We start from the raw sequence: 20,035 nt of genomic DNA on the forward strand, positions 1-20,035 counted from the left end.
CCCCTGTCGCTCAGCATCAGCATCCCCCCACGCCCGCGGTGTGCGCGGAGCATAAAGTCAGCCCCCGTGCAGCTTGGCCTCCTCGCTGCTGCTTCCCGCGGCCCCGGGCCACCCGCTCCGTGCAGCTCACTCCCGCCAGCCCCACGCCCTGGGGGACAGCCCCGTGCAGAGGACAGTTGTGGGGGGCGGGCTGGGGAGCTGGACTCTGTGGGTCACTGCACGGCCCCCAGTGGAGAGAAGAGCACGTTTTTAATTCTGGGGAGGGGGGGCAGCTTCCTTCCACACAAAGATGAGGTCCGCGTAAGGGGCGCGACTGAGGGCAGAGTCGTCTGGTTCTCCCCAGGGAGGGGCCCTCCAGACTGTGGGGCCGTGGACCAGGGAGGGGCCTCCCCAGGAGAAGCAGGCTGCCCGAGAGCCTCCGGGACGGAGCGGGGTGCCCCCTGCCCACCTCTGTAGCCACAGTGCCAGGCCCCTGAGGTCAGGCTGCCCGTCCTGGGAAGGACGTCTGCCGTCCCTGACCAGGCTGTGCCCTCAGCAGAGCAGGCACAGGTCTGATCAGAAAGTGCCTTTCCCCAGCCCTCGGTCCGGCCCTCACGGGGGTCCGTACAAGTCAGCCAGCCGGGCGAAGCGGGGGCCCCAGGCCCAGAGGTAGCTATAGTCTTGGTCCTCGTCCGCCAGGCTGGACAGGACGGAGCTCAGCGTCCCTGCCATAGAACCGTCGCCCTCGTAGTCATAGATGAGCGCTGTGTCGTAGGGCGGGACACTGGGGTCGCTGTCTGCCGCCTCCAAGCCCTGTGGAGAGGCCCCGAGCGCTCAGGACGCCTGCGCATTCCCCCCACCCCCAGGGGACCCTCCACAGAGGAAACTTGCCTGAGGCTCGGATGCTGAGAAGGGAGGGTCCCCGGAGTGGGGGGGGGGGGTCTGGGGGCACAGGCCTGAGCACGCAAGAGCAAGAGGACCACCAGGACCCCCCATGCAGGCTGAGAAGACACTTCCCTCTGCACGGCTCTCCTTCCTTGGGGCCGGGGGCCGGAGACCCCTGACAGCCCTCGCCCCTGTGGGACCACCTGCTTTTTCCTATTCAAAGGTTCTGCAAACGGTTCTGTCCCCTCCATCTCTGCTCTGCTCCCCAGGCCACACTCCTGGGACCTGCCCCTGGGCTTGTCCTAAGCACAGGCATCTTCCTGGGGGTCCCTCTGACCCGGGTGCAGCACCTGCCCTTGTGTCTTGGGTGCCCCCAGCCGGGTTCCCGTGTTCTGCGCACCTCCTGCAGGAACACCCTGACCCCGTGCCCACAGAAACTACCGGGGATTCAGGGACACCTGCACCCCCAGGCCCGGGATGCACCAATGTCTCTCTGCCGGGGCTCAGTGGCACCTGTCCCAGAGCAAGGCCCTGCCACCCCCACTCGACCAGGCACACCACAACCCAGGGCCGGGCGGGCCACACCTCTTCCCACGAGGCTTCTGCAGCCGTGGTACCCCCCCCCCCGTGTCTCAGCTTTGCCTGGCTCTCAGATCCTCCCACGCTCCCCTGAGGCTCAGCCAGTGTCCCCGGTGACGGATCTGCCTCCACAGATGGCGCATGCACAGGGGGCCCACAAGGGTCCACGGGGTACACACGTGTCGGCGGTCCCCACCGCACACGCATCAGTGGGGATGTGCGTGGCCCCGTGGCCCCGCTCCCCTCACACACCTGCAGGGGCACCTACGTCATTGATGAAGTCGGCGATGTCAGCAGGGCTGGTGGGGAGCAGGCGGGGGTGCTGGGGGCGCACGCGGCTCAACGGGGCGTCTCGGCGCAGCGGCGGCCGTCCCAGGGGGTCACGCAGGGCAGCCAGCTCTGCAGGGTGGCGCAGCTGGTTGATGTCATAGGCGTCCTGGGGACGAAGGGGGTGGAACGCAGCCCCGATCTATCCCAGGTGGGCTTTCTGCCCCAGACACCTTGCCCGGGGGAAGGGGTGCTGGGGACGAAGGCCTAGGAGGACCTGCGGGCCAGCTGGGGGACCTCCTCCTGGACCGTGTGGGTGCCCCCCAGCCCTCCAGGGACCCTTCCCACCACCCCCCCGACACCCCCAACCTGGTCCTCTTCTCCGCCCCCCTGTTCGTCGTAGTTGAGAATGTTGTCCCGGAGGTCGTCCTGCAGCCCGTGCAGAAATCCCTTGTCCGCAGACGGCCGCCGGGACCGTGTGACGAGGGCCACCGGCAGGGCCAGCACTGAGGGGCAGGAGGGAGAGCAAACGGCAGGAGGTCAGGCTGAGGCCGGGCTGGCGTCAGGGGCGGCCCGGGGACAGCAGACGTCCGCACGCAGGCACTCACGGAGGAGCAGGACGATGCCGGCCAGCATGATGACCAGGGCGCCCAGGCTGACGCCCGCGCCCCCTGCGTGCCGGGCCGCGGCCCCTGGCAGGCAGACCCCGTCCTGGGCGCAGCGGCACACCGTCACGTTCAGGGACTGCTCGCGCTGCTGGGGCGGCTGCCCTGAGTCCCGGAGCAGCAGGCTGAGGCGGTGCAGGCCCTCTGGGACCTGGTGGCGCAGACGCAGGCGCGCGTGGCTCACTGTGGGGGGCACCCAAGGTCAGCAGGGGCCTCCTGGCCGTGCCAGTCCCCACCCCAGCCCCACCCCTCCTTCCAGGGCCCCTCGGCACCCTCTGCTGCTGGGCGGGGATCCCGAGACCCAGGGCCTCTGTCTCCCCATCTGCCCACGGGGAGGGGAAACCAGCAGGACCGCGGTCACGGTGTGCGGTTCCCCCCCAGGTCTCAGGTCTGTTCCCTCGGGACCGTGGTCGGGAGAGCTCACCATTCACCTGGATGAGGCTCCAGTTCCGGGTCAGCTCGGGGACCCGGGGGCTCAGCTGGAAGTGGAAGGGGGCCCCGTGGGGGGGCAGGTCCTCGTCTGTGGCCCCCAGGAGAAGGCCAGAGCCCTGCTCTGGCTTGCTGCACACGCTACCAGATGGTGGGGACAGCTCAGGGGCGTGGTCATTGACCTCCAGGATCTCGATGGACAGGGTCCCAGTGGCCGTGCAGGGTGGGGAGGCTGCAGGCGGGGGAGGCCTGGTGGGCTCCTTGCTCTGTCAGAGCCCACCGCCCACCCTCCGAGTCTGCTCCATGGAGGGCCAGCTCTGAGCCCCGGGGCAGGGGCAGGGATGCCCAGGCTGGATCAGAGGGCCCGGGAGCCCAGGCGCAGGCGCGGCCCTCACCATCGTCCCGAGCCAGGATAATGGCTCTGTACCAGCCGCCCTTGAGGAAAGGGGACGCGGGGCTGAGCACTCGCTGTGTCTGGACCCAGCCCGTAGCTCCGTCCACGTCCAGCCAGTCCTCCGGGTCGTAGTCCTTGGAGTAGCTAGTGGCCGAGAAGGGGACAGAGTGCCCTGCGCTTACACAGGACCCCAGGGGTGCGGCCGCACTTCAACACACTCACACGCAGCACACCCCTGCATGCACACACACGCACACACACTGGAAGCACACACGAGCCCCTCCGAAGCCACTCCTCCAACGGCCCTGAGCCCGTGCTGTCTGTCCCCATCGACAGACAAGGAAACTGAGGCCTGGGGCCATGGCCACTAGGGGCCACGGCCAGGCTCAACGCCGGAGCGTCATGGAGACGGATACGCAGGACCTGCTGGGAGTGAAATCCGGACTCTGAGACACTGACCCGGAGGGGCACCAGCTGGCTAGAACGGACAGGGCTGGCACTGGGGCAGGCGGGAACAGCATGGGCAGCCCTGCCTCACGGGACAAGTTCACAGCAGCAGGCACACACACAGGCCGTGAGGCCCCACGGACCCTCAGGAATGCACACAGACAGACGAGCCCTCCACCCTCAGAGCAGGGTGGGCCGTGCTCTTGGCCCTGGCTGGGCAATGGACCAGGGGGCCCTGCGCTCCCTCTGCCTCGCCCTGGGACCCCCACCTGAGCCTCTGTAGCTGCTGGGTGTCAGGGTCTTGGGCAGAGAAGGTGGCCACGGGGGTTCCCGGGAGCGCCCCCTCGGGCAGGCTGGTCCGCAGCGGGTTCTCCTGGAACACGGGCGCCTCGTTGACGTCCTGCACTTGCACATGGATCCTGGCCTGGCCCCGCTGGGCCCTGGGGGCCGCCGCCTGCAGGGGGGCCTCGTTCTGCACTGCCACAGTGAGGTCGTACTGGTCCCGGCGCTCGTAGTCCAGAGGCTGGGGTGGGGGGCACAGAGCTGAAGTCGCTGATGACTCTGGCCCCAGAGGCAGCTACGGGCAGGACGAGGCCCCCACAGGGGTCCTGCTGCCCGCCCCCCCGTCTCTTCCCCACAGCCCCTTTCTCTCCTTCTCTTTAGCCCTGGGAAATAAAAATGATTCGGGACCAAAAGGTGTGAAGAATGATGTGACAAACAGTAAACACTCGTCACTCCGAACGAGTCTGCTCGGCGCCGTGTCATCAGCGGCCCGTGCTTCATGCTTGGTGGCTCCCTGGGGACACCGGGAACAGCATCCGGGAACGGAGAAGGCTCTGGCGTCCGGGGGTAAGTTAACCTTTGCCGTCAGCAGGCTTTAAGTAAAGAGGGTCCTGGAGGACCCGAGCGGGCCACCTCTGTGGCTCAGAGCCATCAGGAGCAGACAGAGAGCTTCCTGAGGAGAAAGGAGCTCCCGGCCCGCGTCCACCAAGCCCGGCCCGTGGCAGCATCCGAGCGCACGCACATCTCTGTGTGCTGGGCTCCCGGCCGGCGGACCCAGGTACGGTCTGCGCCCGTACACGTCTCCACGCCTGAGCAGGTTCGGTTCCCTAAATCCAGAAACAGCACACAGGCGGCGGGGGCGCCCCTCCTGGTCCCTGTGCCCCGGGGTCAGCGTGGCCTGAGCCTAGAGCCCTAGCGTTCCCGGCAGCCCAGCATTCCGCTCTCTCTGGAGGGTGCCCCGGACAGGGTCCCCGCGCTCAGGGCCAGCAGCAGACCCCACTGGGAGAGCCCCGCACTCACCTTCACCACGGACAGCACACCCTCGTTGGTCTTGGGGTCTGTGCGGACAGTGAAGTGTCCGCTGGGGTCGCCCTCCAGGATGGTGAACCTGGCCGCCCAGTTGGGGGAGCCTGGCAGGTCCCTGTCCTCCACCTCGAGCCTCCCCACGTCCACTCCACTGACAGCCTCTGTGACCTCCATGAAGAACTGTGGGAGCCCAGCCCTCGTGACTGCCAGGGCTGTGGGGGGCGGGGAGGGACTCCGGGCGGGGCTGCTCCCCCCGGTCCCCCCCAGCCAAGTCTGGGGCCCACCCAGCCCTCCAGGGGTCCCCAAGAGCCCAACTCTGTGGGCGCAGCTGCACGCCAGGCACCCGGTGGTCCGCCTTCCCCTGGGGGCAGGGCTGACTGCTCCCTCCCGCACAGCAGGCCTGGAGGGAAGGTTCCTTCCTGCTCCCCAAGGGCCGTGTCTCCCCAGGGCCTCTCTCCCAGCTCCTCCGACCGCTGGCGCTCACAGGGAGCGTCTCTGGCTGGGGTTTCTGCCTCAGCCACACAGGGCTCCTTCTCCAAAACCTCCCGTCTCTCGAAGTCCCATGTCCCCGCCAGGAGCCCAAGGAGGGAAGGGCGGTCCCTAGCAGGGGTGCGGACGGTGGCCCCACCTCGTCCCCCGTGAAGCCAGGGGCGTTGTCATTGACGTCCTCGAGCGTGATGATGGCCGAGGCCGTGGCAGTGAGGCCGTCTCCAGACATGTCCGCCACCTGCAGGGTCAGATTGTACACGGCGACCACCTGGGGGCATGGGACATGCAGTCAGGGGCCTGGGGGGTGAGGCAAGGAGCCCTCCCAGGAGAGCCCTGTGAGCACCTGGAGCCCCAAGTGGGCCCCAGCGCCCCACCCTCTTCCCAAGCAAAACGGGCCGGCTGCTTTCCAGGTCTGACCACACCACTGCCGACCCCACGGTCCGCCCCAGCCTGGGAGGGGCGAGATGTCAGTTACCAAGTTGGACACGACCCACAGGGCACCCTGCTGCCTGCTGGAGGCTGAAGGGCACCAGCAAGCTGGGTCCCTGCCCTGGGGAGCCAAGTCCAGAGGCCGGGAGAGAGACAGACCCCTAAGATGTCCTAAGGCTGTGAGGGACCAGGCAGCTGTGCGGGTGGCCATGGGGGAACTCCCGGAGGTGTCAGAGCTGCACAGAAGGCCAGCAGCGAGGGGCCCCAGAGGCCTCCCCAGAGGAAGGCTATACAAGAGTGGCCCCAGAGCGTCACTGGTCACTGTGTAGCCCCTCGCAGGGCTCTACCCGAGGCTGGACAGCCCGAAGGCTTTGTCGGCAACGAGGCAGGAGAAGCTTCTGGCAGAACACAGCCTGAGGACTTGTCAGGGCTGGCGTGGCTCAGACGGCCTTCCAGAGCCTCCGTGGAGTGCACCCTACAACCAGCCAGGGGCAGAGGTGTCCCGGCTGAGCGTGTGCTCCGAGCCCCTGGGAGCGCCTGCAGGCAAGGGGGGTCCCCTCTGCAGCAGCGGGGGGCAGCTGGGGCGGGCAGGGCTGAGGCGGGGGGCCCATAGCAAGTGAGCTGCCTGCGTCAGGCTCAGATGGCCAACAAGGTGAGCAAAGATAGGTCGGGGGGCCCTGGCTGCCCCAGCCCCCCAGCATCCGTGGCGGCACTCTGGGGTCTCACCTCACGGTCCAGACCCACTTGCACGGTGCGTATGTCCCCCGTGTACTCATCAATGCTGAACACCTGGGCACCACCCTGCTCTAGGATGGAGTAGCGCAGGGCTGCATTGTCGGTTTCCGGGTCGTCAGCATCTGTGGCCTCGGCCCTGGTCACATAGGTGCCTGGGAAGACAGGGACGCACGGCAGCAATGCACACGGGCCAGCCCGGCCCCAGGGTGTGACCCGACACTTCCCTGTGGCCCACCACGCCAGGTCCAGCCCCCCATTCGGCCTGCACAAACTTGAACACTCAGGCCTCGCAAGGAGGCCTGTGTGACCCAAAGAGCTGACACCCGTGTCCCCCAGACACGGACACAGCCCAGGAGGGGGCGAGAGCCCCAGGTCAGCTGGGGAGAGCCGGCTGGAATCCCTGAGGCCGGCCCCAAGGAGACAGAGGCCACGGGAACTCATGACTAACAAAGGTAGAGAGACATGTATGTACAGGCGCGAGTGGCACACACAGCACACAATACACACGTGTGCACATCTGTGTACAAGGAAGCACCTCGCCCAGCTCTGCCAGCCAGAAGGGCCAACATAAGCCTCCTGCTGGCCAAATGTGGGACAATTTGGGCATCAGAGTGATGTTTGTAGCGAATCATAACCCACTGAAGGAATCAGACTCCGAAAGTCCAGAGAAATTAAAAACAACAACAACAAAATAAAACCCGTAACATACAATGGCACATGCATGTACAGGGGTGAAGTGCTCCCACAGACCGGAGAGCCCACTGACACAGGCAGGAGGCACCCCGGAGGGAACCAGGGTCTCCCAGCCGACGACAAGAGCCGCCAGCAGATGACGACATGGCCGGGGGAAGTTTAAGGAGTAACAGGTACCTGCCCAGTTTCAGAGCACCTTACAAAAGATACCTATTAGTTACAAAGGGAAAAAAATAAAAATCACAGTGGAGAAGCCTGGCAGACGCGTTCTTACGAGGCAGATCAGAGTCAACGTCTCCAGGAAGGGGACGTGGGTGCCTCCTGATACACGCACCAAGGAGAAGGCAGCATCGCCCCCGTGCGAATCCCGAATCCAGCCACACAAACCCACACTTTGACAAACCCATGGTCTTCAAGTAATAGTCTAAGTGCTTCACACTGTCAGTGCCAGGACCTGGGAAACTACAAATGCTGCGGGAAGAAACTGAAGACCATACAACGAAATGGCAACACATCCCAGCTTCATGCATTAGGAGACTTTAAATACATCTCTAAGATTTTATGTGTGTATGTGAACCATGATACATCGCACGTATGAGCCACATTTGATACATCGTACGTATGTGCACAGGAGCCACGTATGATACATTGTATGTAACATTTTTATATGTTTAAATACATTCTTTTTTGGGGGAGGGAGAAGCAGAGGGAGAGAGTCTCCAGCAGATGCCACACTCAGCGTGAAGCCTGGCGCGGGGCTCCATCTCGCGACCCTGGGATCATGACCCGAGCTGAAGTCGAGAGCTGGAGGCTTCCTTAGCGGACAGCCACGCCGGCGCCCCGGGAGGCTTACTGTGGGGAAATGTCGGTACTGCCCGAAGGGATCTACAGATTCGGCTCCATCTCTATCAAGATCCCAAGGACAATTTCTTTGCATAAACAGAAAAACCTCTCTAAAGTTACAGAGAATTTCAAGGAAATCCAAATCACCAAAACAATCCTGAGAAAGAACAAAACTGGAAGCCCCATACTTTGATTTCAAAATGACTCCAAAGGTACAGCGACCAAAACCGCGTGGTGTGGCCGTGAAGACAGACGATGGAAGACAGACCAATGGAACAGGCCGAGTAATTTTTGGCCAGGGGCCGAGACCATTCAAGGGGGAGCAGAGCAGTCTTTCCAACAAGTGCTGCGGGAAAGCATGGCTGTCCCCTGCGGAGGAACGAAGCCGGACCCTTGCCTCGCGCCGTACACACAAATTAACTCCAAGGAGATCGAAGACATAAACGTGAAGACCCAGAATGGTTACGCTCTTGGAAGAAAACAGACGGCAAATGTTTCACGACATTGGATTCAGTAAGGATATCTGGATAGGACACCAAGGGCACAGGCCCCCAAAACTAGACACACTGGGCTCGTGAACATTGTCAAATGCTGCGCATCAAAGGCAATCCCGACCACATAAAAAAGGTAATCCACAGCATGCGAGAAAACATTTAGAAACCCCGTAGATATACCCGTAGATGTCAAGGGATATGCAGGCTACACAGAGAACCCATAAAACTAAACAACGAAAACGTGGCAAAATTCAAAACCGGGCAGAAGACCTGAAGAGACATTCCTCCCAATAAAATAGACGAACGGCCAATACGGACATGGAACCAGGCTCCACATCGCTCATCAGGGAAACGCGTACCCAAACGACACCCCCTCGCCTGTTAGGGGGCACACACCTGTCAGGGAGCCTACTGCTGAGAACGACCACCTGAACAGCAACCCTGGCAAGGACGCGAGTGCGTGGGGGCCCCTCGCGCTGCTGGCGGGGGGCGAGCGGCCCAGCTTCCGGGGCAAACAACGCGGCCGTCCCTCGGCCGTCACTCACGGTCACCACGTGGCCCAGCAGTCCCACTTCTGAAAGCGGAGCCTGGAGACCTGCTGGCGCGTTCGCGTTCGCAACAGCAGAATCCACAAGAGCTAAAACGTGAAAGCAGCCCAGGTATGCGCCTGCGAGTGAACGGCCGGGGGCAGCGGGTCCGTCCGCATAACCCAAGGGCATTCAGCTCCAAGGAGGAGGGAGGTCCCGGCGCCACAGGAAGGACCTGGAGGACAGTCGTGGTCTGCGAGACCAGCCGGTCGCAGAAGGACAGACGGCAGGATTCCGCTGGTAGGAGCTCCGCGGACAGACTCACGGAGACCGGAGCGCCCGGGAGGAGCGGGGCTGGGGGAGGGGCAGCGGAGCTGGTGTTCGATGGGGACACAGTTCGGGAAGGAGGAGAGCTCTGGGGACGGCGGGGCCGCCCGTGCAAGACTCTTGTACCCCTGAACTGTCCCTCAACACCGGTCAGGACGGTGACGTTTGCACGCATTTGAGCACAGCAAAATTTTCTTGGAAAAAACGGTCCATGGCTTAAAGAGCTCACGGCTAAGGAGCGCGGCGGACGGGCCGTGCAGTCCCCGCTCGTGACGGGCGCGAGCCGATGCAGCGCAGAACCGCACTGGTTCTGAGTCGGGCAGGTCGGCCGGGGCACGAGGTGAGGAGGCATCCGGCACCCGGCGCGCCCAGCCCCTCCGAGGACAGGCGTCCCCGCCGGCGGAGCAGGGCCGGCCGGCAGACGCGGGAACTGGATCCGAAGGCCCAAGGCAGACTGTGGACGACCACGACGGCTCACAGTCCGGGGCCCGCACTAGGGGGCTGTGCCCACGGTCAGGTCTTTTCTGCCGGCCCCGCAGCGCTCACAAGAAACGGGGGCGGGGGTGCAAGAGGAAGCCTGGGGCGCGGCCCTGTGGGTCAGGCAAGTCTCCCTGAGTCCGGGGCAAGGAGACCTGGCCACCCACTGACGCTCGGGGGTGGGGGGGAGGACGCCGCCCTGAGCTGGAGGGACAGAACCCCAATAACCCTCCAGGCGGAAGGCTCGGGTGCACAGGGACCAGCCCCTGCCCCTGCCCCAACAGAGCCTCGGCGGGTGCCACGCAGTGCTGGTCACCCTGGCAGGGGGCAGCAGCCGGACGGACGTCCTCCGGGCACGGACCCCGCGGGGCTTGCTGCAGCTGACAGTGTCCGTACCAGAAGCCCCAGGCCAGGGAGACCGACTCCGCCCGCTGCCGCTTCCCCAGGCTGAGCCATCCTGCGTTCGCAGACGTCTGCGACCTCCCTGCCTCTCTCCCGGGCTTCCACGCACAGAAGAACAAGAGACTGTCCTCAGGGATCCAAGAGCCAGGAGCCGCCCACCGAGGGCCCGGCCAGCGTGCAGAGCCGCTCCGGAGAAGGGGGACCGGGGATTCGGGAGACGGGGGGACCCGCCCCCTGCTGTAAAGGCATCCCCGGGCTGAAACCCTTCGTGTGTGTCGGTATTAACTTCCCGACACTGAGTGTTACGCTGTGCCGAACTTATTAGGGCGAATTCTTTGAGGGTATCCGGTCTGCACCCAGCATCCCAGAAAAGACGGAGACAGGAAGGAAAAAAAGAAAAAAACAGTTTAAAGCAAACAAGATAAACTTCACATCTCCATTGCTGTACTTTGCCACTCTTGTGCAAGTCTCAGAATATGCCCGAGTAGCAAGAAGTAGGGACGCCTGGCTGCGTCAGTTGACGACGTGTCCGACACCTGGTGTCGGCTCAGGTCACGTGCTCAGGGTCCTGAGATCCAGCCTGCACGGGCTCCGCACAGAGTCCGCTCAGGGCTGTCCCTCCCCTGCCCAGGGCTCCCACAGTCTCTCTAAAGTAAATGAATCTTCTTAAAAGTAGAGATCAAAGATTGTTATTTTATGTCTTCAAACACGAAAACTGAGATGAAGTAAAAGAAACGCGAGTGGCCAAGCAGGCGCCCACCTCCCACGAGCCCACGCTCCCTGCTCAGGTGCACGGCTTGGCTGCCCGTGCTTCCACCCAGAGCCCTGGGAGCGGGGCGGGAAGGAGGAAGGAGCCGCTGTTTGCAGTGACGTCCGTCCTGCCTGGGACGGGTCAGGCAAGCGAGGCCATCCCGTAAAGACTCGGGAAGACGGAAGGCTTGTTTGGGATCACAATGTCGGACTGGAAGCGAGGAGTGGGGTGACTGCTGGGGGGGGGCAGGTTTCCTTCCGGGAGGCGAAGCACTCTAGAACTGGCCGCAGGGACCCGTGCCTGTGCCACCACCACGGACCCGTTCCCTCCGTGTGGGGCGAGCGGCTGGGCCACGAGGGCTCAGCCATCCCGGAGGCCTCTCCAGGAAGACGTTGGGGGTTGGGGATTCGTATTGAAATGGGAAGTGACTTGAGGCGACTTGTGAAACGTCCCTACTCCGGAGGCTCTGAAGGATCACAGAAAGTGCTGTTGGAAGGACCCCCGGGCCTTCGGACGGGCCCAGCGCCCCTCCGCCCCAGCTCCCCCTCACCTGGGACGGCTCCCTCCAGCACCCGGGCCATGAACGCCTCCTGCCGGAAGACGGGCCGGTTGTCGTTCTGGTCCACGACCACGATCTCCAGGTCCGTGGGCTCCTCCAGCGTGGCTCCTCCCCGGTCCAGAGCAAAGGCCCGCAGCTAGCCAAGCAGAGACCAGGGCTGCTGGACCACCCCAGACGTGGGGGGTCCCCACCAGGCCGAGAGGAGGAATGACAAGTGCCGACACAGGGCTGGAAAATGCCCCCCGACAGGGGAGAAATGGCACGGGGTGGGGTGTGCCCACGGCAGGGGCAACGTCCCTGTCGCTGAAGGCCAGCCTGCTTGCCCACAGCTTCCCGTCTTGCCTTGGATGCTGGGAAGCTCCCGGCTGTGCTCCCTGTGAGACCGAAGGCGCACTCTCCCCAGCGCTCCCACACCCTCCCTTCTGCTAACTGGGTTAGGCTCCTCTTGGAGCTTAATAAGTAGAAAACACTTGAAATGAAACCACGTCCCACACTCTTGGAGAGAGAGGGCAGGATCATTTCCAGGTGAAATCACGGTCCTGGTAACTCCCAGGAGCCAAGAGCTTGTTCTTAAGATCTGAGCACAGGAAACCTCAAGTGGAAAGTCTCCTCCCCCAGGACAGATTCCAGCATTTTGGAGAGACGGGGCTGGGGAGGGCTGATGACTCCGCGGCCTCCCTCTGCAGCCTCCTCCTGGCTTGGCTCTTCTCTTCCCCCGCCAGCCTTTGTCTCAAACCTCACCCGCAGGCGGTCAGTCCTGTGCCACCTGCCCCTGAGAATCATGGCACAGCTGCCGTTGGCTACCGTAGGATTCCTCACAACACCCCACTCCCACCGGACGCAGCGGGCCTGGGGGCAGCGCTGCCGTGGGGGGTGAAACCACACCAGGGTCCAGTGGTGCTTTGCTGGGAGGCTGACAGCCTCCCTGGCAGGACCAAGCACGCCTTCCCGGGGCCTCAGTTTGTGCGTGCTCATCTGTGCGATGGGAATATAAACCCCAACACCTTTGTGCTTCAGGTCCTAGTCCCATATCCCTGTGCCTACCTCCTCATGAAGGACACATGCCCTAATGTCCCAACCCTGGGCCCAGGAGCCCGATGGAAGGCCCTGCTTCCCGCCAGCCCTCCCCACAGCGGGCCCCACCCGGAAGCGGTCTGTCTTCTCCCGATCCAGCATGGCGTTCAGGAACACCTTCCCCGTGAACTTGTCGATGGAGAACACGCCCTGGGGCTCCTCGTCCACACCAGGACCCTGGATGCTGTAGATGACGCTGCCCAGTGGCTGCTTGTCCGATTTGATCTGCCAGGGCAGAGCATGGGCTGGGGAGATGCCGCGGAGGCAGGGTCCTGCCCCCTCCCAGCCTCGGCCCCTCCCCCAGCTGGGGGGGGGGACAGCTCCGCCTACAGCCCCACAGGGCACCTGTCCCCAGTCACACAGCTTCAGGGGCCCATGGGGGACAGCCCAGCCTCCGCTCTGCCCAGGACCCCCCCCGGCCCCTCACCTGCACCAGGGGGTACGGGAGGCGCTTGTGGTTCTCGGACACACTGATGGGGGGGATGACCCAGGCTCTTCGCACGCGGCCCAGCGCGGGGGCCCGGCGCCAGGGGTAGAGGGTACTGGGCCTCCTCTGCCGAGGGACCCCCAAGGACAGGCCCAAGCTCTGCAACACAGAGGGAGACAGCGGTCAGTCACGTGGTGTGCAGGCCAGGCCTCCGGGAAGCCCACCATCAGAGCCTGAGCTCGTGGCCCTGGGAGCCCCCGTGGCCCGACACCCGTCTCCTGTCCTCGCGTGGGAGCTGCTGGGACCAGGCAGGCCCCGGGCCCGAGTGTTTGCCAACCGGCGGGGAGACACGGAGGCTGCTCTGTCCCATTCGTCCCCAACAGGCCCAAGGGAGGCTCCCAGGGCTTGGGGAGCAGGGGGTGCTCGGGGCAGAGGCAGAATGGGGAGCAAACCAGCCGCTTGGAACAAGCTGGGGGGGGGGGTTCTCCCAGGGACATTTTGTGCGAGAAGACTGTGGTCAGCCGGGTGGGGCCAGCAAGAGAGGCGGATGCTGGGGTGTCTCTCCCCGTGTCCAAGGCTCGATCGGCCAGAGCTGGGCCGTGAAGGCATCGAGCCGCGCCCCCGGTCCTCCGCGAGGCTTCAGCTGGGTGCCCCGGGCTGACCACGCCATCGCGCCTGTGTGGAGAGAGAGTGTGTGGCCTCCACTCACAACACTCCCAGGAGGCGGGCCTCGGTGCTGGCTCTTCGGGGGTCCACAGGGGCTGCCCCAGGGGCATCGCCTCACTGCTCCGGGGCAATGGAGACTCAGGCCCCCATGCGGCCGCCCCCGGAGCATGGAACAAGGCCACACCCACACCCTGGTTCCTGGAACCCCGGGAGGGCCCCCCTCCCTCTCCACACGTCCAGGGAACTGGGGTGCCTGGGGCCTGTGGGACTGCCAAGGGAGGGTATGCCATATGGACGCCTCCCAAGCCCTACCTCAGGCCAGGCGCTGGGCTTGGAAGGGCCATGAAGGAGCAGGGGAGGAGGGGGCCCCTGTGGTGCCGAGACTCTCTCCAGACCCGCCATCCGCTCTCGGGGCCACCACAGACAGGCCCGCTCCCCCAGCTCAGAAGGAAAACGGTGGCCCGGAAAAGGCACCTGTCCCGTGACTTACGGGCAGAGCCGGCAGCACCCCAGAACACACCCCGAGCTTCACATCCCGGGACGGCCCTGGTTCAGCAATGTGGTCTCTGCAGCAGGGTCCTGGACAGCATGGGCTCGGGCACTGTGGCCGCCTGGGCACCAGGGTATCCAGGGGCAGAGTCTGGCTGGACTCGGATCAGAGCTGTCAGGACCCGGGGAGGGGTCCGGGGGGGCCCGGGGGGAGGGGCTGGGTTGGCTGCAGGAGAATGTCAGCGATGCACTGTCCACTGGTCACGCCCACCCACACGACAGCTGCCTCCTGCCCTTCCCCAAGCCCAAGGCAGGCCTGGCCAGATGGGGGTCTGCAGACGGACACCCCTGCCCAGACACCAGCCCTCGGTGCTCTGGGGATGTCCCTAGAAACTCTCAGGCCCCACTGAGGGTCTCCAGGCCCCTGGGCCCTTCTGGAGGGGCGCTCTCTCCTGCTCAGGTGGACAGTGTTGGCTCCCAGGGCACCTCCAAGGGGTGCACTTTGTCTCCTCAGCCCCTTGAGCTCACCCCCCAGCTGCCGCCTGGGGCCACACAGTCCTCAGAGGGGCATGGGATGGGCTGGCCTTGTGGCTCGGGAGCGGGCACCGGTGACGAGTGAGGGCGGTGCTTCGGGGTGGGAAGCAGATGCCGGCTGCCTCCACTCTTGACCTGGCCTCCCCTGCACCCAGCTAGGCTTTGTCTCGGCCCAGGGCTGGCACACAACGAGTTTGGACACACTTTGTAGGCAAAACAGCAGGAACGTTCAAGAGACCACTGAGCTCTCCTTGGGGCCCCAGGCCACCTCCTCAGTTCTGGAATCCTTCTGCCTCCCCATCTGAAATCCCAGGGGCCGGGCCTGGAATCCAGGGAGCAGCGAACACGGATCAGAGAAAGGACAGAGCCAGGGCCAGGCCCCCAGGCTACCCGCAGCCTGACAGATGGCAGCGCGGTCCCAAGCCTGCCTGGGGTGGCGGGGCTTCTCGCCAAACCCAAGGAGCACAGACCTCTTCTATGTCAGCATGGTGTTCCTGCCAAGTGGAGACCTGCTGGCCTGTGTCATCACGCTAGCCAGCGGGGACAGGGTCTGCTTCCCGAGCGCCCCGAGGCCAGCACCGGGCATGGCATCCTCCCCGTCCTCCAAGCTCGCTTCCTGCCCCTCCCCTGGCCCTCTCTCAGCACTCACAGCCCCTGGGCATGGATGAAGGCTGTCTCAGTCCAGTTCCCCAGAGCGGAGCTCAGAGGGCCTGAGCCGTTGCTCGAGCCCACAGAGCCGGAGAGCCGGAGAGCTAGGGGACACAGCAAGCCGCCAGCCTCCGTGTGGAGATGGGGAGCGGAGAGCCCTGGAGCGGCAGGGTCAGGGGGACAGTCCGCACACAGTCCTTGATCACAGGCTCTTGGAGGAACAGTAGGTAGGGGACGCACTCTGCCCCGTCCAGCCACAGAGCCTCCGGCTGCCCCCTACCCCTGTCTCCACCAGTGGCCTGGGCTGATGCTCTGGGACGTCCACCAGTGTGGTGTGGGGCAAACGCGATCGCGGCACAGCCCAGGGGTCCTGGGTCCCAGGCTGTCCAGGGCCCAAGTCCAGGAGGTCAGCAGAAGCCACAGAGCCTTGGCAAGGGCCCCTGCCCAGATCAGAGGCTGCGGTGGGTGGGGTGGCTAGGCTGGGCCACAGCCCACTTCCGGCTGTCTGGGGCACTCAGCTAGTTTCAGTCCTCCTGTCCCCTTCCCAGAGGACGTGGCTAACTGCGGGAAGACCCAGGAGCCACCTCGGGATCATGGGACATCTGGTGCCAGGACAAAGCCAGCTCACACAGACCCCAAGCACACAGACAGAGGAGGAAGGCTGCCACGAAAACACCACGGAGTGCACATGGACCCACCTGCGCTGTCCACCCTCGCCGCTGCCCGGGTCGGGCCAGGGCCAACCGGTGTCGTGGACCCACTTCCCCACTTCCCCCAAATGATGCCCGACAACACCCCGTGCCTTCCCCTTAACCAAGCCCCTGAAAGCAGTCTGCAGGCTCTAAAGACACCCAGACCATTGTCCCCTTACTGGGTCGGCCCCCAGCCCCGACGCTGGCCCAGGGGCTCCTGAGCCCTGAGCTTCCCACTGCCCACTGTGGGAGTCCGCGCTGCCTGGGTTCAGCCGACAGCTCTCTGCTTCTCCCCCCCAAGCCCCTGGCGGGCTCAGCACACGGAATGAGAAGGCACGGCCCAGTCTCCCGGGGGCCTGTGAAGCAAGCCGACGCTCTGCTGCCCTGGGTGGCCACCCTGCGTCGAGAAGCTGCTGACCTGGGGCTGGGGGCCTGGGTGTCAGGTCAGGAGAGCCTGCTTTCTCTCCCGGCACTGCTGGCCTCTAGGGGCCCCAGCTGTTCCCTGAAACCACTGCTGAGATTCAGAAGGCAGGCGCCAGGCCTGAGCTGGGGGCGGGGGTGGCACTGCCTCTGTGGCCCGGCTTCCCAGAGCCCCGTCCACTGCGGTGATGTGACTGAATCCGGGGAAGGGAATGTCTCCTCTTGTCCGGTGCAGCCGGGTTCTGGGGTTAACCCGACGCCTGGGGGTGCAGAGGCCCCTCCCACGCCGTTTCTCGAGTTCTGGGAACCAGGTCGGAGGACTGCAGCCTGCTGGAGTGTGGCTAGGGTCTGCACTTCCCACCAGCTTCCCAGGCCCGAGCCCCTTCCCCCCAGGCTGGAATCCGGACCACCCCGTTCCTGGATGGCCCGGCAGGCATCAGGCATGCCAGGAATGGGCCCAGCTGCTGCCCTGGCCACAGACACCCCTGCATGTCGCCCCTACGTTCCCCTGCAGCTGCTGCTTCAAAGGAGGGGTGAGGAGCACAGCAGCGGGCTGCTGGACAGGGCCAGCTGTTGGCCTGGCCTGCCCTCTTACTGCGGCCCACACCACTGGGGGCCCCAGGTTGCCCTGCCCACCAGGGAGAGGACAGTGGTCCCAGAGCCGGCGTCCCTCTGCTGCCCCTGTGACGGTCACACTACTAGGGGGATGATGACCCGTCTCCATGCTGGAGGATGTGGCCCTGTCTGCAGCTCGGGGCTCTGTCCCATGTTGCCCTGGAGGGTCACACTTTGCCAAGTCCCAGCAGCACAACTACACCCTTGTCTTCCTTCCAGAAGCCACAGGTCTCACCGGACCCGCAGCTTAGGTCCCCTCCAGCAGGTCATGGCTTTGCCCTGGCTCATCTGGGCTTCCCCATCTCTCCATCATACTCAGGTGGGGTGGGGGCCCAGGGCTAGGCACCGTGATGAGGACAGCGTCAGCCTGTGGAGGCTCTGACTGGCTCTGAGAGCACACACTAAGCCCACTGGCTGAGATTTTAGGGGACTTAGGCAGGGGAGGGCCATGCCTTGTCCAAAATCACCTATAAGCAACAGATCAACGCAGAGTCCTGTCCCCAGGCCCCCACCCAGGGCTCCCCCGAGACAGCTCTGCCACGCCCAGACTGGCCCGCCGTGGGGGCTCACGGAGGCAGAGGAAGGGGCACCAGGAACAGCCATCGCCTGCCGTGTGGCTGGACTGGACAAACCAGAGCTGCGCCGGGTGGGGGCGGGTGGGAAGGGTCCGGACAGATGCTGGTGCTAACCTGAGCCACGCTGAATGCAAAACTCGAGTGGCCCAGCCGCAGTGGCTGATCCCCCAAATCCCTAAGGCCTCCAGCTGTGGGTGGGGGGCGGTCATCCTGCAGTGGCTCCGGGGAGGGGGGAATCTGTGAGGGGACTACGCCCCTCCCAGCAGCAGAGTTCTCCTGGGGCCTGGTGAAGGGTTCACACCCCAAACCCCAAGCAGGACTCCAGCACGTCCCATGTACTGGGCCCAAAGGCAACGGGGGGTGGAATGCTGTTCCCGTGGGGGGTCCTGAGAGGTGTGCAGCCTTCTGGGATGGACCTCAGTGTGGGGGGGGGGCGTAGGGTCCTGCAGGGGGGCGCCCAGAAGACCCCCAGCGCAGCGTGGCCACCAGCAGAGGGCCGGAGGAGCACAGGGGGTGCCAAGCCAGCCGGCCGCCAGCAGCCCAGGCCCAGAGGGGCTGCTGTGGAGAGGGCCGGGGAGGCTGAACGGCCGGGGCGGCAGGGACTGGAGCCGGGGGACAGGGTGCCCTGAGGGACCAGTGGCTGGGGGGTCAGCCGACGGGCACCTGAGCAGCTTCCAGCCAGAGCTCTGTGGAGGCGGGAGGACCTCAAGGCCTCCAGAATGGGAGCTGCTCCCCAGCGTCGGACACTGCGGTTACCTGTGGGCGCGTGTGGCCTAAGCCCTCGAGCTCACCACCTGCCACGTGGACACTAAGGTCCGGCGTGATGCACAGCGGCCCCCCCCCGGGGCCGGCCCTGGTCGCCGGCTGGGACCCTGACTCAGCCCCGTCGCCCTAGGCAGGTCACAGGCTCTGCTCCCAGGCCCAGCCGAGTGCCTGCCAGGCCCCAAGGGCCACCCGGGGGTGAGGTGCCCATTCTGGGGTGGGCCACCCGGGGGTGGGGTGCCCATTCTGGGGTGGGCAGCGGCCTGTTCCTTCCACCCACCCTGCTCCCCCAGCAGAGGGATGGGGGACTGCGGGGCCAGCAGTGTGGGGGTGGCCGCCATAGGTCCCGGGGAGGGGCTCCTGAGCACTCCCCCAAGGGCCAGCGGGTTCCAGAGCTGCCCTGCCTGCCGGGCACAGGGTGGGGGTGTCTCGGGCTCCAGCCACGACCAAGCAGGGTCATCTGCCAGCTCGGCGGGGTGTGGTCAGAGCTCAGGGCCCCCCAGCAGGGCTGCTCCCGCGCCGGCGCTCACCACAGCACCTCCGGGAAGGGCCGGGCGGGTGGTCTCCCGCGGCCCCCCAGCTTGGCGGGCCGGCCAGTCGGGGCGGAGGCGGTGACCCTGCCTCCGGAGAGCCACTCGCCGGGCACCCACCCGGGACTCCTCAGCTCATGGGGCCCCCCAGGTGGCCAGGGCTAGTCCGACAGGGCAGGGGGCGAGGGAGCCCGCGCGGCCGGACGCCTTACCTGGGCCAGCAGCCCGACGGCGAGGAGCAGCGCGACGTCCATGGGCCGGCGGAGCAGGGGCCGAGTGTCCGGCGTCCCGAGGCGGCCTCCTGCTCCCACACAACCCGGGCTGAGTGACAGCACAAGTGCGCGGGCGGGGCGGGGGGCGCCCGAGTGAGTGACAGCACGTGTGCGGGGGCGGGGCCTGGACGAGAGTCGGCACGTGGGGGCGGCGGGGGCGGGGCCGTGTGGTTGAGCGACAGCTGTGCCTCAGGCGGTCAGGGGCGGGGCCTAGGCTGAGTGATAGCTCGTGTGCGCGGGGCGGGGCGGGGGCGGGGCGGGGCCTGGACGGAGAGTCCGCAAGCGCGCTTGGCGGGGGCGGGTCAGGGGCGGGGTCTAGGCTGAGTGACAGCACATGTGCCCGGGGGCGGGGCCCGGGCTGAGAACAGGAGGGCACGAGCGGACGGGTGGGGGGGGAAGGGGCGGGGACTCAGCTGAGTGACAGCACGTGCGCACGGGGGGGCGTGGCGAGGCTGGCCAGAAGCAGCCCGGAGGGCGGGCCTGTAGAGGTCAGGCGTCTGTGGTGGGAGGCAGAGCTCCCCCGGGTCCAGCGGTGACACAGGGAAGCCTGCCAGGGTGGGGGCTGGGCTAGGAGCCGGAGTGGACTGAGTCATTCATTCCTTCCTTTTTCCTGTTGTCGCCCCCGAATGCAGCAGGCCCACTCCTGCCTCCG

General features: G+C 65.5%; 1 protein-coding gene across 2 annotated transcripts; it reads right to left on the reverse strand.

The window, feature by feature from the left end:
* Positions 1-230: 230 nt before the first annotated feature.
* Positions 231-19,550, reverse strand: CDH15 (cadherin 15). 2 transcript variants are annotated; one of them, XM_082711461.1, is made up of 14 exons: positions 19,324-19,517; positions 13,181-13,339; positions 12,823-12,978; positions 11,671-11,815; positions 6,598-6,758; positions 5,582-5,710; positions 4,948-5,133; positions 3,915-4,168; positions 3,200-3,342; positions 2,800-3,036; positions 2,319-2,558; positions 2,080-2,216; positions 1,712-1,879; positions 231-792 (listed from the first exon to the last, which is right to left on the reverse strand). In XM_082711461.1, the coding sequence occupies exons 1-14, from the start codon at positions 19,363-19,365 to the stop codon at positions 592-594; spliced, it is 2,358 nt and encodes a 785-aa protein (XP_082567587.1). In that variant the 5' UTR covers positions 19,366-19,517; the 3' UTR covers positions 231-591. The 2 variants fall into 2 exon arrangements, with proteins under 2 accessions (XP_082567587.1, XP_082567586.1); XM_082711460.1 differs by lacking the exon at positions 2,800-3,036 and having other exon boundaries at positions 19,324-19,550.
* Positions 19,551-20,035: the final 485 nt, after the last annotated feature.

Source organism: Mustela nivalis (assembly GCF_964662115.1).
Source record: "Mustela nivalis genome assembly, chromosome: 18".
NCBI lineage: Eukaryota > Metazoa > Chordata > Mammalia > Carnivora > Mustelidae > Mustela > Mustela nivalis.

What these genes read in the sequence shown, in the direction of transcription:
- CDH15 (XM_082711461.1), bottom strand. Translation starts at nt 19,365, where the DNA reads ATGGACGTCGCGCTGCTCCTCGCCGTCGGGCTGCTGGCCCAG. An exon ending in TCCCGTACCCCCTGGTGCAG is followed by an intron (nt 12,979 to 13,180) that starts GTGAGGGGCCGG and finishes CTGCCCTGGCAG; the next exon opens with ATCAAATCGGACAAGCAGCC. An exon ending in TATCCTGGCTCGGGACGATG is followed by an intron (nt 3,037 to 3,199) that starts GTGAGGGCCGCG and finishes CCCCGCCTGCAG; the next exon opens with CCTCCCCACCCTGCACGGCC.